At 43.9% G+C, this 17,438-nt stretch overlaps 1 protein-coding gene across 1 annotated transcript in view; it reads left to right on the forward strand.

Annotated features, from left to right (window-relative positions):
• DNAAF6 (dynein axonemal assembly factor 6) overlaps positions 1–15,516 on the forward strand; it is a 23,518-nt gene extending 8,002 nt beyond the window's left edge. The window contains exons 4-8 of the mRNA XM_077826190.1: positions 2,060–2,129; positions 7,692–7,797; positions 10,498–10,594; positions 11,810–11,895; positions 14,020–15,516. Coding sequence (XP_077682316.1) covers positions 2,060–2,129; positions 7,692–7,797; positions 10,498–10,594; positions 11,810–11,895; positions 14,020–14,149 — 489 coding nt within the window. The 3' untranslated portion in view covers positions 14,150–15,516. The remainder of the gene's footprint in view (positions 1–2,059; positions 2,130–7,691; positions 7,798–10,497; positions 10,595–11,809; positions 11,896–14,019) is intronic.
• The last annotated feature ends 1,922 nt before the right edge of the window (positions 15,517–17,438 follow it).

Consider the following 17,438-nt stretch of genomic DNA (forward strand, 5'->3'; position numbering starts at 1 on the left):
CAGGGTGTCTGTGTACGGCTTCATGAGCCATGGCATTAAGGGGTAAGCAGGGTCCCCAAGGATAACTATAGGCATTTCAACATCCCCAACAGTAATTTTCTGGTCTGGGAAGTAAGTTCCTTCCTGCAGCTGTTCAAACAGACCAGAGTTCCTGAAGATGCGAGCGTCATGCACCTTTCCCCCATCCCACGTTGATGTCGATGAAATGTCCCTTGTGATCCACCAGTGCTTGCAGCACCATGGAAAAGTACCCCTTGCGGTTTATGAACTGGCTGCCCCGGTGTTCCAGGGCCAAGATAGGGATATGCATTCTGTCTGTTGCCTCACCACAGTTAAGGAACCCCAGCGCATTAAAGCCATCCACAATGGTCTGCACATTTCCCAAAGTCACTACCCTTGATAGCAGCTGGTCAATGATTGCATTGGCTACTTGCAGTACAGCAGCCCCCACAGTAGATTTGCCCACTCCAAACTGATTCCCGACTGACCGGTAGCTGTCGGGCGTTGCAAGCTTCCACAGAGCTATGGCCACTGGCTTATCAACTGTGAGGGCTGCTCTCATTTTGGTGCCTTTGCACTTCAGGGCAGGGGACAGCAAATCACAAAGTTCCATGAAAGTGGCCCCACGCATACGAAAGTTTCTCAGCCACTGGGAATCATCCCATACCTGCAACACTATGCAGTCCCACCAGTCTGTGCTTGTTTCCCAGGCCCAGAATCGGCGTTCCATGGCATGAACCTGGCCCAACACCACCACAATTGCCACATGCCGTGCTTCTAGGAATGTCTGTGTCCAAGTCCTCATCATTAACGTAATTGCACTGTCGTCGCTTCCTCACCCGGTTTTGCAGGTATTGCACATACTGCTGGATAATGTGCGAGGTATTTACAATGGTCAAAACTGCAGCGGAGATCTGAGCGGGCTCCATGGCTATGAAGCCTGCATGGATAATCCTGGAAAAAGGATGCAAAACGTAGGAGAGCAGAGTGGCAGTGGAAGAGGTGCTGTTCGGTTCACGGTAGCTGAAAAAAGGCGGGAAATGGTTGTCTTCTGTTGCTTTCACGGAGGCTGGAGCCCAGGACAGACAACATGGAGAAGCTCAGAAGCGCGGCAATAGTGGGAGAGCAGAGTTGGCAGCGGAAGCTATGCTGCTCGGTTCACGATGTCCAAGCAGAGTTGGCAGCGGAAGCGTTCAATGAGAAAGAGTAGATAGTAGAGATTACATAGGAAGATGAGAGGAAATGAGAGATGGATTTATAGTAGCAGGAGAGCAGCGGTGCACCGTCTGCTGAAAGCAGTATGGCGTCTGCACGCCAAAAAGGCGCAAAACGATTGTCTGTCGTAACTTTCACGAAGGGAGGAGCAACTGATGACACACACCCAGAAACACCCAAGAGAATGTTTTTGCCCCATCATGCACTGGGAGCTTAACCCAGCATTCCAAAGAGTAGTGGGGACTGCCGGAACTGTGTGATAGCTACCCACAGTGCACCGCTCCGACATTCAATGCTAGCCTTGGTACTGTGGACGCACTCTGCCGAATTCACACGCTTTAGTGGGGACACAGAAGACCGAATGTATAAAATCGCTTCCGAAAATTCAAATAGAATAATTTCGAAATAATTTTGTACTGTAGACGTACCGTTAGGTGCTAGCACATGTGGCTATAAAGCCATAGTTATGGGGTTCTTGTTTAAATGTAGCACATCAAGGCCATGGTCTCATTGGTGAGAATGAGGTGGGAATTGTTACATAGTGGTTAGAGCAAAGACTGTGACACAAGACTTTTCAGTATTGCCATTGATTTGGACAAATAATTTAACTTTTCTGTGCCTCATTTTCTCCATCTCTAAAGTGGGGATGATAATAATGCTTATAGGGAAGTTGTGAAAATGTAATTAAAGTTTGTAAAAGCATTCTGATATAGATAGCTATTGTAGATATCCTTTGATGAACAGTGCTCTGTAAATACAAAGTATTATTGCTATTAATTGTTTATTATTATTACTGAGGTGGGCTATGAGAACATTCATTTCAGTTGTATTTGGCTTTTTTTAGTCACATTCTTCTACTGTTAGCGCCGTGGGTCCTGGGAATATCGGACCAGCAAAGAAAGCAGAGCCTACAGGTAAGTTGAGTTGTAATAGAATGGTGTCAGCAAAGACAGGGATCCACCATTACACTACCACAATAAAATAGCTGTAATAGCAGCTGCCTCTGACATAGCTCGTCTCAGCTATGACTGAGGGCGGTTGCCTTCAGGGCTGGCCCACAACATTTTGGCACCTGAGGCAGGGAGCTCAAATGCCGCCCCCCAATACTCCCTCACTTGGGCCAAAACTTTGAAAGGTCTCAATTCTGCCTTCTTCCTGTTCTACTCCTCTCATGGTACTGCTCTGCTACCTACCCCAATAAAGGAGAACCAACAACTTAAAATGCCTTGTTCAAAAATTTTAAGTAACACTTAACTTTCAAATGCCTGAACAGCAAATGTAACTTTTCTTGTCTGCATAGTAAACACTGGCATTTTTATCTGTTTGAATAATCAAAGCGGTGCTTTCCGTGCCTTCTTGGTTGCAAAGATTTGAACTGCTTCCTGCTGAAGGTCCACAGTCTGGGCTAGCTCATGCTCTACTGAGGTGGTTGCAAGCCCGACCAGCCTCTCCTGTGTCACTGTGGACCGTAGATGTGTTTTTATTAACTTCAGCTTGGAGAAGCTGCGTTCTCCACTGGCAACGGTTATAGGAAGTGTTAGAAGTATGCGCAGAGCAACAAAAGCATTTGGAAAGAGGGTGGTCATCTTATTTGTGCACATATATTCCAGAACAGCATTTGGAGTTGATCCTGTTGAAATGTATCTTGAAAGGGCTTTCAGTTCATCACCTAAATTACTCGCATCAATATCGCACATGTCATCATGTGTCAACACTGTCTCTAGTGCCCTGCATTGCTGGTGTAGGTCTTCTTCAGCTACAGTGAGGAGTTTGGGAATATCCTACAACATCCCAAATATACTGCTGTGTTCCTTGAGCTGCATGAAACGTTCTTCAACTGACTGTATTGCACAATCTAGCACCTGGTTAAAGAATTCAACTTTGAATTGTTGTTTGGGATCTCTTATGGGATTATCCCATGCCTCGTAATCAAAATGTCTTCTTCTTCGGTGACTCTTGTATTCTTGAATGGGTGGGAAATTAGCTTCAGTGTGAAGTTCCTCTGCCAACTTCTGTGCATTCTTCAGAACGTTTTGAAATCCCTCATCTGACTGGTAAGACTGTAGGTATGACTTTGCTTTATCCAGTTGTTCCATTGCTCCAGATATATCAAGGTCAACACCTTGGAGTCTCTTGCTTACAACATTTATTTCAAACAGTATGTCATGCCACTACACTAAGCCACACAGAAATCTGAAGTTAGGTATGTTTCTGGTGATTCCATTTCCCTCTGCCACTGTTCTCCCATGAACAGTTCCTGTCATAGCATTATCCTCCATAATGGCAACTATGGTATCATCTATCTTCCCAATTTGGTGTTTGATAGGCTTTATTGCCTCCACTCGACCTTCCCATTGTGTGGCACTCAGTGGTTTCAGTGTCAGAGAGGATGTTTCCAGATGTTGTTTCAAAATTTGCCATCGACAAGTTGATGCAGAGAAAAATACATAGATGCTTTGAATTACGTTAAAAAATTCAGCAGCTTCACTAGAAGCTGGTTCTGCATCACTGACCATCAAGTTCAATGAATGAGAACTGCATGGGACAAAAAAAGCTCAAGGGTTTAACTCTCGGATCCGTGTCTGCACTCCTCTGTTCTTTCCTCTCATGTTGGCACCAGTATTATAGCCCTGACCTCTCATATCAGCTATTGCAATTCCCGTATCTTCCAGCTTTTTAAGAAGCACATTTGTCATACCAGCTCCTGTAGTATCATCAATGTCAATAAATTCTAGAAAATGCTCTCTGTCAGTCACCATTGCAGGGACATTTTCACTAGGTTCTGTTGTTGTTACAAAACGTACCATTAGTCATTTGTTCCACATGGCTGATGTCAGGTGTGCAGTCCAGAATAACAGAGTAATATCTTGCTGACTTCAGATCTGCCACAGTCTTCTGTTTGACTTTTGTTGCCAGTAGCTGTATGATCTCATTTTGAATTGTTTTTCCAAGGTAGTGGTGTGTGCAGATTTCTTGGGTGGTGACTCTTTTTAGATGCTCCTGGAGTACAGCATCAAACTCAGCCATCAGCTCCACAATTTTAAGGAAGTTTCCATTGTTTGGCACATACAGCTGCTCTGAAGTGCCTCGCAGTGCTAGGTTTTGGGTAGCAAGCATTCTCTCAATAGCAATGAGCCTTTTCAGAACATTTTGCCAGTAAAGAGACTCCAATGCAATCTTCTCATGATGCTGATCATCTATGGTGGCCTTTAACTTTAGTTTCATCTCAAGCTCTTTCCACCTATGGAATGCTCTCTGGTGATTTGCTGCCTTCTCATGGCATGCCAGATTTCTAGCCAGATTTTTCCAGTCCTTTGTTCCTGTAGAACCCAATGCGGCTGGAACATTAGACTGGAAGAGTTTGCAACAAAAACAGGACGCAGCACTTTGGTTTTTTGCGTACATAAGCCATGGGCTTTCCACTTTGTCACCATTGGGGATTTCACGCCAGTAATGTGTTGGGTGGAAACTTCTGTTTTCATTGTCTTTGAGGAACATGAAGTTTTTCACTTGCTGTGGCCCATGCAGTACAAGGAAGTCCCTTAGGCTACTGCTCAAGTGGGTCCACAGTCCTGGATCATCTAGACTTAAGGAACTAAACTCAGCAGCAGCTGTTTCTTGCGCCTCCACCACACTCTTCTCTGATCTACACTTTTTTTCAGGAATGTGCATGGTTACATCCATTTGAGATGGAGATATGGATGCTGCTGTAGCTGCCAGGTCACCTGCACTCTGACTAACTGGAAGATCAGGCATCTCCTCACCACTCACATCCTCACTGGGGCCGGAAGGCTCACCATGAACATTTGTGTTTATGTACCTTAGGAGCTCCTTCCTGCTTAAATTGAAAAGCTTCCTTTGCTTTGTTTCTTTTTCTGAATGCTGCCCCAGAGGGGCATTTTCTTCTTTCACTCATGACTGCTGTTCTGTGCCAGCTATAGTGGCTCTCAACACTCAGTTGAAGGGGACAAATGAGCAGGTTGGTAGCAGAGCCTGAGTGAGGGACGATATCAGTGTCTTAAGGGCCTAACTGGCTCCTACTACTTCAGCTGACTGCCTGTTCTCCTCAAGTGGGTTCAGGGAAGCAGGAGGAAACAGAAAGCTCCCTGAGAAGCTGGTGTTAATCAGTCCAGACTCCTGGGGGTGCTAGGGAGGTACATAAGAAGCTCCTCCTCCTCTCTCTTCCTGCAGCTCCTGCTGCTTTCTGTTATTCCCTCCCACCTTTTCTCCTGCCTGTTATGTCTCGTGCCCTCTTTCCTCCAGCATAGCACTCCACCATCTCTGTACATCTAGAGCAGAGAGAATACATATGCACCAGCAGCAGACACAATTTTCTACACTCTGGGTCCTAGTGGTGCCCTCTCACAGTCTGGCACCTGAGGCGGTCGCCTCAGTTCACCTCCTGGTAAGCCCAGCCCTGGTTGCTTTCCTCTTTGTTGAGAGGAGAACAATAATATTTTACATGTACATTATATGGCACTTTTTAACCTGAAGGGTTGAAACACTTTATAAACTCTGTACATACAGTGCCACTGAAATGTAGCATATCTGAGACGGAGCGTATCCACCACAGAAGACAGCACACTGCCCTGTTATGGGACAAGGGGGAAATATTGGCAAACATCTATTCTTACAAAAAGTGCTGTGGAATCTTTAATGCTCACACAAAGCAGACAAGAGCTTGGTTTTTAGAGCTCATCTTCACATAAACTGCATGGAACTCAGTTTATCCACCCAATAAGGAGGAGACGCTACTACCCCACCATGAAACCATAGACATCTTCCTCAAACCCCCCCCCCCCCCCGGGGCAAAAGTCACACAAACCTATTTAGGAAAAAGCTTGAGAGAAGAACTGAGCCTTAACTCTGTGCCCTGAAGATCAACAAACTCAAACTGTGCCAGAGCAAGGGGAAAGGAAATTCCTCATTCAAGGTACCCCTCATAGAACATGCTGCCTCCAGTCCTCAGTTGGGAAATTGGAAATTGCAGCACAAGTGGTGACAACTCCACTGGTCACATGTAAAGAGAGAGGCAGGCTCTCAGACAACTGGAACCTAAGTCCTCTAGGGTCTTATGCATTAATGTCAACACCTTGAATTACATCCAGAAAAAAAAAAAAAAAGAAAGTCAGTGCAGTCTTTGCAGAATGGGTGTAGTATCCTTCCTGCTGCTAAAACTATCAGACAGTTGGGCAGCAGCATTATCCACCAGCTGTACCATTTGCATAGTCTTCAAGAGTGGCCCAATAGTAGTGACAGGTTTCAGAGTGGTAGCCGTGTTAGTCTGTATCAGCAAAAACAATGAGGAGTACTTGTGGTACCTTAGAGACTAACAAATGTGTTTGGGCATAAGCTTTCGTGGGCTAAAACCCACTTCATCTGATGCATGGAGTGGAAAATACAGTAGGCAATTATATATACACAGTATATGAAAAAATGGGAGTTGCCTTACTAAGAGTGAGTCAGTTCTAACAAGATAATTCAATTAAAGTGGAAGTGGGCTATTATCAACAGGAGGAAAAATCACTTTTGTAGTGGTAATCAAGGTGGGCCATTTCAAACAGTTGACAAGAAGGTGTGAGTAACAGTAGGGGGAAATTAGCATGGGGAAATAAGTTTTTAGGTTTTTTTCATGTAGTGTGTATATATCTCTGCCTACTGCATTTTCCACTCCATGCATCAGATGAAGTGGGTTTTAGCCCAGGAAAGCTTATGCCCAAATACATTTGTTAGACTCTAACATGCCGCAAGTACTCCTCGTTGTTTTTGCCAATAGCAGTGAGTCATTCCAGACGTCACAATGACATGGAGAACTGCAGTGAGAGCTGTGTCTAAAAGAAACAGTCTCAAATATAACAAAGATGCTTTTAAACACTGTTTCTGCTTAGGAATCCAGAAACAATCAGGGAGCCAAAAGAACCCCAACCTATATACTGGATGAAGGGAAGACACGTCCCCTCAATAATAGGGGTAGATACCATCCCTGCCATATTCCCTATATGCTTTTTCCCAGTGTACATCATCACCTTTGTTTTGCATATCCCCAAGGATTTATGAAAAGGACTGTGATATATTGTGCTGTTTATAAATGAGAGGAGAAAGGGGATCCCTTTACAAATCATTTCTGCTCACTTAAAATCCTATTTGGAGAAGTCTCAGTATCCTGTAATCCCTTTAGATTTTACCCATCCCAATTTGAGGAATGCCTGATGTTTTGTGACATGGAGCAGAATGTTCCCTGACTTGTTCCACACACAGGGTGGGCAAAAGAGAGTAAAATTTATGGAAATAAAAAATCGCCTCTTTTTCTAAATTTCCACTTAGATTGTGGCTAGGTAGATCCTAGGGAGACTAGGAATACCGTGAAATATCTTTTATCAGACAACCACACCATGGTTAAACACAGCAACCCTAGAAAGACAGACCTATCCTAGAAACTGACAGTATCAAATTCTCGCTTTCATCCCCTCTCCTAGTCACCCCTGATGTGAAGTCTGGAAATAGTAAAGATATCTGGAATACAGAGGAGGTGCCAGAAGGATCAGAGTTTGATGATATCTGGGATCCAAGGGAACAGCCAGAGTAAGTGTAACAGAGCTAAAACTGTGTGCATGGGTTTTGTGTAGCTGAAATACAAGCATGTTCTGCATAGCATATATATTGTGTTTACAACAAAACACACACTACTGAAAAGCTTGTGTCATGGAAGGGCAGAAGGGATGTACACTAGGGGTACGTTTCACTGCAATGTAAGCCCAGGGTTAGTGGGGCTTGAGTCAGCTGACCCATGTTAGGGAACCTTGGGCTTTGAGGATCTACACTGTGTTTTACCCCTACATTAAGTCTTTTCCAAGTGATGCGTGAACCTTGGGCTCTGGCATCCACATTGCAGTGCACAGACCCAAGTCAAAGTAACCATATCCCAGGGTCCCTAATGCCCCCAACTCCCGCAGCTCTAGAACTGTGGTGCGGTGTGGGAAAACTTTACTGCCCACCCTGCACATTACTAGGAAGCAGCTTGCTTTGCAAAAGGCTGGATCGGTTTGCTCTCCATTGCAAACCCAGGAGACTCTCTGATAGTATGCTTGCAGATCGGTGATCAGAACAGAATGGGTTAATGCTAACCTGAGCTGCTGCTATTTGCAAAATGGGGGTGGCTTCTGTTTTCAGTAGAGTGGATTGTAAACTGTTGGAAATTGTCCCATGGAGTTGTGGGATACTGATTCCCATGACCCGAGTCAAGTAGGGTTGTGTCAACACTGCAAACCAATAGGGCTCGGACCTTGGGTCTTGGCTTAACTCAAACTTGGACCCTTCAGCCCTGCAGGGTCCTGGGACCCTGGGTCTGAGCCCTAGATTAGCACAATTGCAGTGTAGATGCACGGTAGACATATCCTGATGGGCTTTGCCTCCAAAGCAGCAACAATTAAAAAGTGACTTTAATCTCTTCTGTGGAGGAGACCTTCTAATCTCATTACTGAAATTTGGAGTCTGTTATCCCTGTTATAAGATTATTCCCAGTGTCAGATGCTTGTGTAAAGTAGGATTAGGAGGGAAAGGAGGCCAGTGCCAAAATTTATTAGCCTTCATACATGCCAAGTTTGTATACAACATTACTGAATTTACCTGCTGCTTTTATGACAGTAAGTGAGAGTTCCATTCTTTTGATAATGCTGTACTGTATGGGGGGCTTTGGATTTATATTTATATTGCAGGGAATTAAGTGCTTTAGAGGCAAATACCTGCTGTTGGAGCAGTATTTTACAGGCAATGTTACTTTTCTAATGGATGGCATTCAGTCAGAGATGGATTGTAAGAGGACAGCCTAAAAATACTAATAGACTTCTTCCTTCCCCACCTCAAATAAAGCATTCTTAAGTAGATGCTGTCATGTAGTTTAGGTTGGAAAGTGCTCTGAAGTGCTCTGGAAAATTCTCCGGCTCCAAGGGGTCAACTAATCCAAAAGGCAGCCTTTACATTTATTATCACAAAATACTGCACCCCTGAGGGCCAGATCCTCCGTTGGTGTAAATTGGAGTAGTTTCATTGAAGTCAACAGAGCTACACAGTGTATACCTGATTGAAGATCTGGCCCAGAATTTCCACTTTTCTCTGTGCATAAATACAATTAGCCACTCAGTTGCCTGATCTAAAAACTAGGCTGATTTTTCCCCTTTAAAATTAGACCTTAAAAATGAACATTTTTGACAGTTCCCTGTTTAGCCTCCACTTATGCACCCACATACATTTGTGCACACATTTTTATTTAAAACTATAACTTCTATTGTCCTGTCGAGGTAAGGTAAATTTGTCCAATGCTGATATGAACCAAACTCTCTGGACTCATTCAGTCTCTACTGAAGGAGGTATATCTTTTCTTTGGCCCTGAGCAATTATGTACTGTGTAGCACAAATAAAATGAGAGTATAAATCTTCGTAATAGTTCATCAAATTAATGCATGGAAAAAGCCTTGAAAGATAAATCTAGAGCTGTTATTAGATAGATTTTACACTGACTGAGAGACTAGAATTGTGTTACATGCATGCATGACCACTGGAGATGAAAAAAGAGCTTCTTTCCATACAACCTTTCAACAGTCTGGAGAAATTGCTCTATTTATTTTGCTCAATTTACTAAGAGTGTTACATGTTCTAAATACAATCTTCAGTTGTGTTTCCTCATTCATTAAAGACCAACAGAAAGAGAACATAGAATTCCAGATTTTGCTGCATTCTGAATTAGACAGACTGATTTGGAGAGAAAAAAATCAATGTATGTAAAATGGAATATCATTAAAATTAGCAGAGAAAGCTATATTATTTTTGGGCTCCAGGAGCCAAATGATGGACAGAAAATTGTTTGCAACTTAATTACTTGACTGCATCCTTTTAAAATTTTTCCACAGGGGGCTATCTAGGAGATCTACGAGATAAATATCTCATCCACATGGTTCAGTTTCCACCCCCAGTGTCTTATTCCCTGGTCCTGCAAAGGTTGATTGTGCTGTGGAGGCAGCATGCCCAGCATCTGGTGACAAGTGAAGGGTGACTCATTGTTCATCATGAGCCCTCCAGCCAACTATGAGAGACAGTGATAGTTATGAATAAAGTCCCAAGCCAGGTGTCCCTTTGAAGGGCATGTAAAATGGAGAATCTCAAGAGTGCCAGCAGAGATAAAAGGACCTATATTCCCAGAAGAAACAATATTATACTCTTCTTCTCCTGCCCTCCCTTAACATGGAGATTCATACAGGGTTTGATGACCAGTTTTGTCTCTGCTAGGTATGAGATTTTATTCAAGCAACAGGTGGGAGCGGAGGACATCTTCCTGGGGATGAGCAGAAAGGACCCTTCCACAGCCTGTTGCGAGGACATGCTGGTGAGCATGAACCACAGCTCCAGTCCCTTCTCCTTCCCCTTTCCTCACTGTCTCCTTCAATGTAGCACATACCTACACAGCAGCTCTATTACTGTCTTTGGACCTATGCAGGATCTGCTAAGTAGCTTTCAGTGAATCTGCCATTGCCACTGCCCTGAGTATCATGCAGCTCTTTGAGAGCTGGATATATTCCGAAAATACACAACCTGCCCAGTTCTATGGGCCAGGTTCAGACCTGGTGTAAGTGGATGCAGGTCCAACTGGATGTTACACCCACTTACCTATAACCCTGTGTGGTTGGGGGTTTTTTTACACTTGCATAAACTCATTGAAGTGATAGTGCAGTTAAAGAATAGACTGTGTCACAGCCAAGTCGTGGGTGGCCAGACCTATTAGAACCAGAGTCCACAGTCATGAGACAGGAATCAGCTGCATCAGGATACCAGGAGGTCAGAAGCAGGATACAAACTGGAGATCAGCAACCACAAGTCAGATGCCAAGAGTCTCAAGCCAGGTTAGGGTGTTAGAGGAGCAGGAGCAAGATGGAACCCATTTGTTCAAACAACTTCCCGTTCCTGCTGCTTGCTTAAATAGGACCAGTGGGCCAATCAGCTGCTCTGGGACTCCACCAGTCAGTGCTCAGGGGCAGAGCCTCATACTAGGGCTGGACTTCATGTGGCCCAGGTAAGCTGCTGTTAGCAGGCTACCAGTGGGAGGGTTGAGTGTGGCTGCTCCAATGAACCCTATGGGCCTGGGTTTGAGAACTGTGGGTCATGACACTGTGTGAAGTAGTGGAACATTACAACATTGTGACAGCCCTCAAAGTCACAGGTATCTGAACCTCTCACCTTACTATATATGATCAGTGACCTCCTTCATCTGCAACATTCATGTGTATTTTATTCTAGTTGGTATAAGGTGCTCCAGGCCTTTACCAGAGCAGGGGCTTTCAGTGACTGCAAAATATCTTTCACGTAGGCTTTCAACTCCGGATTTGTGTAGAGGGTAGTGGTATCTGCAGACTTCATGAAACCATTGAAAGAAATTATTACTACTTCATCTTTCTTCTGATAGAAATCACCTCTGCTAAATGCTGGCCCTGATCATCTGTAGACCATAGTACTGCAAAGCTCATCCCAGCTTCCAGTGCATCTCTAGATTCCCCCTGCCATTACCTCTCCCACACTTCTGTCTTACTTGTACCTGTCCTTTCAGATTAAAATCAAACTGCCAGATACAAGGTCCTCGGACATTACACTTGACATCCAGGACAAGATTCTTGACCTTCGAACCCCAAAAAAGTAAGTGAAGCAGAATTGTTATAAGTTTTCTCTGTAATGGAATTTAACAAAGGCTTTAGGGGAATGCTCAGCAGCATGCAAAGGTGATGATGCAGATGTGATTATTTAATTGCAAGGAAAGATACAGATAGATGGAAACCCAGCCATTATTAATTTGTTAGATTAATAGTGGGCTGGGTTTGGGGCCCCTAAGACTAACATCTCTGGAAACCTCTATAATCCTTCTCTGACAAGGATAGCCTTAAAACAGCAAACCCTATGGGCCAAAATTGTAGTCTACAAAATTGGGCCTACAGTTCTGAATGCCTACTTGGTTATTTGGCCACAAATGCCAAGTGTACATGCATACAGCTGTTCACACACAAAGATGGAGGACCATCTGCAAGTTGATCCAAGAGGTGTGATCTGGATTAAGGCCAGAGGAAAGTTGTCCCTATTAGGCTAACTATATAATACCACATGAAGGGCCAGCTTCATATCCTTCCAAAACCATTTTAAGCTCCGCATAACCTTTTATATACAGAGATCAGATGTTTTCCCTATCTTCCACCAACACAAAAGTGTTTTGGGTATCCATGATTAGCAGGTTGAACATATACGCACAGCTCATATTCTTCCCATATTGAAAAGATCCAAACAGCCCCAATGTTTATTTTTAAGTTGATGCACAAATACACAGAGCTTCAAAGCACATATTTTGATAAATACTAAAGAAAAATTTTATTTTAAATATTAAAAAAAATAGGAATTGCCACATGGGAAACAAAAGTCCATAGGGCCTTCTGAGCACTGTTCAGACCCAATGAAGCCAATACAGTTATACCAGGCATGAATTTGACCAAAAGACCTGTGAATACTGGAAGGTCACACTAAATGTGGCCACCAAATTTTCCCTTCTGAAATGCAACACTAGTCTTTGGAAGTGATGCCAGTCAAAAAGCAGGAGAAATGCATATTAAGCCAGCAGCCACTGGCTAGGCAAAAACCCCTAGTTGGCAAAATCAGACATCTAAGAATAACACTGCAGCTGTAGGGAAACCTCAACATGCTGTTTCTCTTGTGATCCAGTTTCATTAGTGAGTCAGGGATTTGCCATATCTTCTTTGCTTCGAGACATTGCAAGTCCTGAATCCAGCAAATGAAGAGATTCTCAGTAAATCTAAAGGCTGTATAGGGCACTATCTGAGCTAGTGTTGATTTCCCAAGTATAGATGCAATTCCTTGCACTATGAAAGAAAGTAAGATTTTCAGTCTTATATCTTCGAATGCATCAGTAAATGCTGGACACAGCTGAAGTTGGGGAGCACAAAGGAACTGTGTGCAGCTTTCTGGTCCTGGGGCTGGTTCTGTGTCAGTCCACTGTAAAGCTGCTTTAGGCTGCTCTGAACTATGCCAGCTCCCAGTGGCCCATTCCAGCAGCCAGGGCACAGGGAATTGGGACTACACCCCTCTCCCAGCAATCCCTACTACAGCAGAGGGCCTGGAGGGGCATGATGTAGAACCACATAGCTTAGAGCCTTGTTTAGAGCAGCCATGAGACTTCGCTGACTCTATGTAGTCAAGGATTCCCCCATGCTTGAAGTAATCCTTGGCTAGCCAGATCCCTTGGGATCACGGCCTCTTGTGTCATTGGGGTGGCCAAACTTTTAATCAGGATGCTCCTATTATTTTTTCTTCATTGGGGAAGCTAGGTTACTGCTCCCTGAGCTACATTTTCTTCAAACACATGTTCAGACTGTATGCATTATTCAGATTTTTACCACTGTGACAGCCTGTGGATGTGAGTCATTCTCACTCTGCATCTAAAATGCACCACTATGCAGCAGCAAGAGCTGTGAGAGGCCCGACAATCTATTACTGGAAATCTTTGTCAGAGCACAAAGCCAAGAGCGTGTTAAGAGAGAACCAGATTTGGAATAATTCGAGGGCCCAGTGGGGCAGAGCCCCAGTAGTTCAGTGAGTCCCACCACCTCACACTGTCCCACCACCTCACACTAAATTAACATGGCCCATCACATTCTGGTTTCTAAATAGCAAACACTAGCCTGGCACTAGTAATTTGCATTCCCTTCTCTAGTGCCTACTTAGGGCTGAGGCTGAAAAATCCCATTTCCTGTTTTCTAGGAAGCTGCTACTGCATCTCCCCCACCCTGTGGACAGCAAGAATGGCAAAGCTTGTTTCATCTCAGAAAAGGAGACCCTGGAAGTCACCTTGAGGATGAAAAGAGAGTTTGACTTCATCAACTTTGCCTAAGGGAAAATGGAGAACGTTTTCAAACAGTGATCTATATGGCTACCTGTTTGATAGCCAAACATTGGCCTATTCCCCTTGGGAATGGTTCAGGAAGGATAGATCCTTCCACTGCAGCTCCTGGTTGTGCAGTTAGGCAGTGTAATGAACCACCCCATTTGTCTGTTGGAGGTGAATAGCAATCAGAGGTGTCTCTGAGCAAGTATAGGATAGTATTTCTATCTCTGTGCAATTCTATCTCTGAGCTTGGGATCCCAGCCTTGCCATATAAATTCTTAGAACCTCTGAATTTTCTCTGAACTCATCTTGGTATGTGAGTGTGACCCAGAACACCAGCTGTAATGGCCAATGGAACAGGACTGCGAGACACCATTTCTGCCTCCTAGATAAAATCCTGCTGAGTTCATGGATGGAGATGATTCCATCTTTAGCCTCTCATGGAACTCTAGTGTTTGTTGTACAGGTTTCCCAGGTTAAGCTTGATCTTCCCCTGTTAGATAGCACTCATCATTCCATATCTCAGGAAGGAGATGCCTGTGAGTATGTGTTTTGGAATAGAAGCCATGGATCTGATCCAAAACTCATTGAAGTCAATGGAAACACACCTAATGACTTCACTGAGCTTTGGATTAGGCCTTAGATAGTGGTGCATCACTTGGTCCAGAGGGCAGGACCTAGACCAGACATATGTATTTGGTTTGAATTAGTTGTCACTGGGTTGCTGCTGTTAATGTGATGCTGTAGTCTACACGCCATGAATAATTAAAATGTTACTCCTATCTAACTAAAATGCTTGCATTGACACCTTTTTGGGGAGATCAGGCCCTGAAACCGAAACATATAATGACTGGGGAAAAATGGGACAAATTTACTCGGTCAGTTTGGTTTCCAAATCTTGTAAAGAGCCATCATACCGAGGTTCAGTTTTAATTTACAGATAGGTTGATTCATTATAACAATGTGCATATTTGTAAAGCACCATTACAGTTAAAAATAGGAATGTAAGTGTGGAAACAGGGTTAAAGGATTTAAATATAGGCCTCTTAGTTGTAAGAAACAGAGCAACTGTCATGCTAAGTCTTAGCCTAATATTGCGGTACCTGTAGAAGCAGGGCTCACGTCAGAAGCGGGTGGGAAGACAGCAGAGTAGAGTCAGCGTGACCCCGCCTTGAGATAGCGATGTTTTGAGAACAGAAGTGAGAAAATACAGAAATGGGCAGGACATAACATAAACAAACTGCAGATGTTTTTAATTAATGCATGCCACTAAAATGTATAAATTCTTGTGTGATATTGCTTGTACTTTGAAGAAACTGAGGCAGAGATGCCTCTGTCAGCTGTATTCTTCCCTTGCAATTGCTCAAATAAAGCTGTCTCTGATTTTGTTGCTTCTAAGCTGAGAGTGGAGTTTGTTTTCTTCCACATAAGTAATTTCAATAAACAGATTTGAAACATGCATAAAGATATAAAAAATATTTAGGAGAGTCATGCAGTTGGCGTTAATGCATTTAAATTGGGAGTATTTTGATGAGAGAGGGACTTAAAATACTCCACCGGGTAAGATACAGTATACTTTCTATGTCCCAGATTTAGAAGGCCTCTTCATAGCATCTGTTCCAAATAGGAAAACAGGCCAATCTGCAGTATTTAAATATATATTTTCATGTATACTATATGTGCAACAAATGTCATTATTTATAAAATGAACACACGGAAAATATATGGTGTCTTTATGGCTGATGCCACATAATCAACCCTCAGTTATTCCATTCCTCTGCTTAGGCCAAGAATGGAGAGGAAGATGCAATGGTGGTGTTAAACCATCTGTGCTTCCTGTGTTCTGGGGCTTTGCAAGGGGCCTGCCTGATGCCCAAGCAAGCTAGAGCAGCCTCGGGGTTCCTCTAATTGACAGTCTTCTTACCATGGTCCCTGAGAATCAGAGAAGAGTAGATTATAAATTCTTTGGGATGGGGTATCTTTTTCTCCTGTGTTTGTTCAGTGCCTAGCACAGTAGAACCCTGGTTCATGAGAGGGGCTCCTAGGCAACAGTGCAATACAGATGAGTAATAATAGTGTAGTGCCCTCTGACCACACTTCCAACTACCCTCCAAATGCCCTCTCCCTGAGGGGCTGGGAGTGGGCTAGCACGGAACGCTTATTTCAGCTCTCCTCTTGCCGCGTAGGCCTTCTGTGCTGTAGGAGGCCATTTCCACCAACTTCAAGGCCCCTGGGAGCTGCAGGATAATGTAGCATGCACTTTATTCTGACTGCTGAACCTCTTGGCTTTCAAGAACAGTTTACTGAATTGCGTGGTGCAGTGTTAGCTACCCACCCTGCCGTGCCTCCACCTCTACCCTGATCTGTCTTATTAAACGGGAAGTACATGCTGTATTAATTGTGCCGATCTCCTCCTACCTCCACCCCTCTCCAAAGTGGATCCTGAGAGACTTGCTGTAAAAAGTAGTACTAGGGGAAAGCTTCTGTAAAAAAGCGTCACTTTCCAGAGGGGCTGAGGCATTGCAGAGGTTCCTCTGTGTAACCCTGGAGTACCTTCCAGAGACGCAGCAGTATGTACCCAAGAAACACTCCTCCTTCACTAGCAGCCAGACCAATAAATCCTCATAACACTCTGCAGACATGCACTGGTGTTAATCATCCAAGAAGCAAACAGGTATCTGCTCCATGATTAGAGTGGAGAGAGGACAAACTGGACCTGGGCTTTGATGGATTGGATATGTTTAACAATCAAGATCTTGTAATCAGTTTAACAATACAATGTCTTGGGTCTGCATGAAAGTGGAGGAAGGAGATTGACTTGCTCCACTGTGACCAGTGCCCATGCAGCTAATTTCATGACAGGTTGTAAAGGGGAGATGGATCCCTCACGATGGAGATGACAGACTGCCAATGATCTCCCACGAGAAACATTTTCTGTTGGATCAATGACAATTTGCAGCCTTCGGTGTATGTCTCTATTAGGCTGCGTCACATCCTAGGAGAAACTGAGGTGTGTCAAGGCATTTCAATTGGTCCCTTTGCTGAAACCCAGGTAACAGTACCCACTGCTATAGTGTTAATATTCTGTCTGGAAAACAAAGGAAAATTGCCGTTTAGAGCATCTTAACTTCTGGCAAGGCCTAAAGGCCTCCTGAATTTTTATTTGCCAGAGGACTTCAATAAATCATACCACGCACTGGCTCCAACTCTGAGATTCAATGCGGAAGGAGATTGTGCTGGTGTATGAGAAAGCTGAAATCATTATTTCTGGCTGAGTATATACAGGCTGCTGCTG

This window comes from Eretmochelys imbricata, chromosome 9, assembly GCF_965152235.1.
Source record: "Eretmochelys imbricata isolate rEreImb1 chromosome 9, rEreImb1.hap1, whole genome shotgun sequence".
Classification (NCBI taxonomy): Eukaryota; Metazoa; Chordata; order Testudines; family Cheloniidae; genus Eretmochelys; species Eretmochelys imbricata.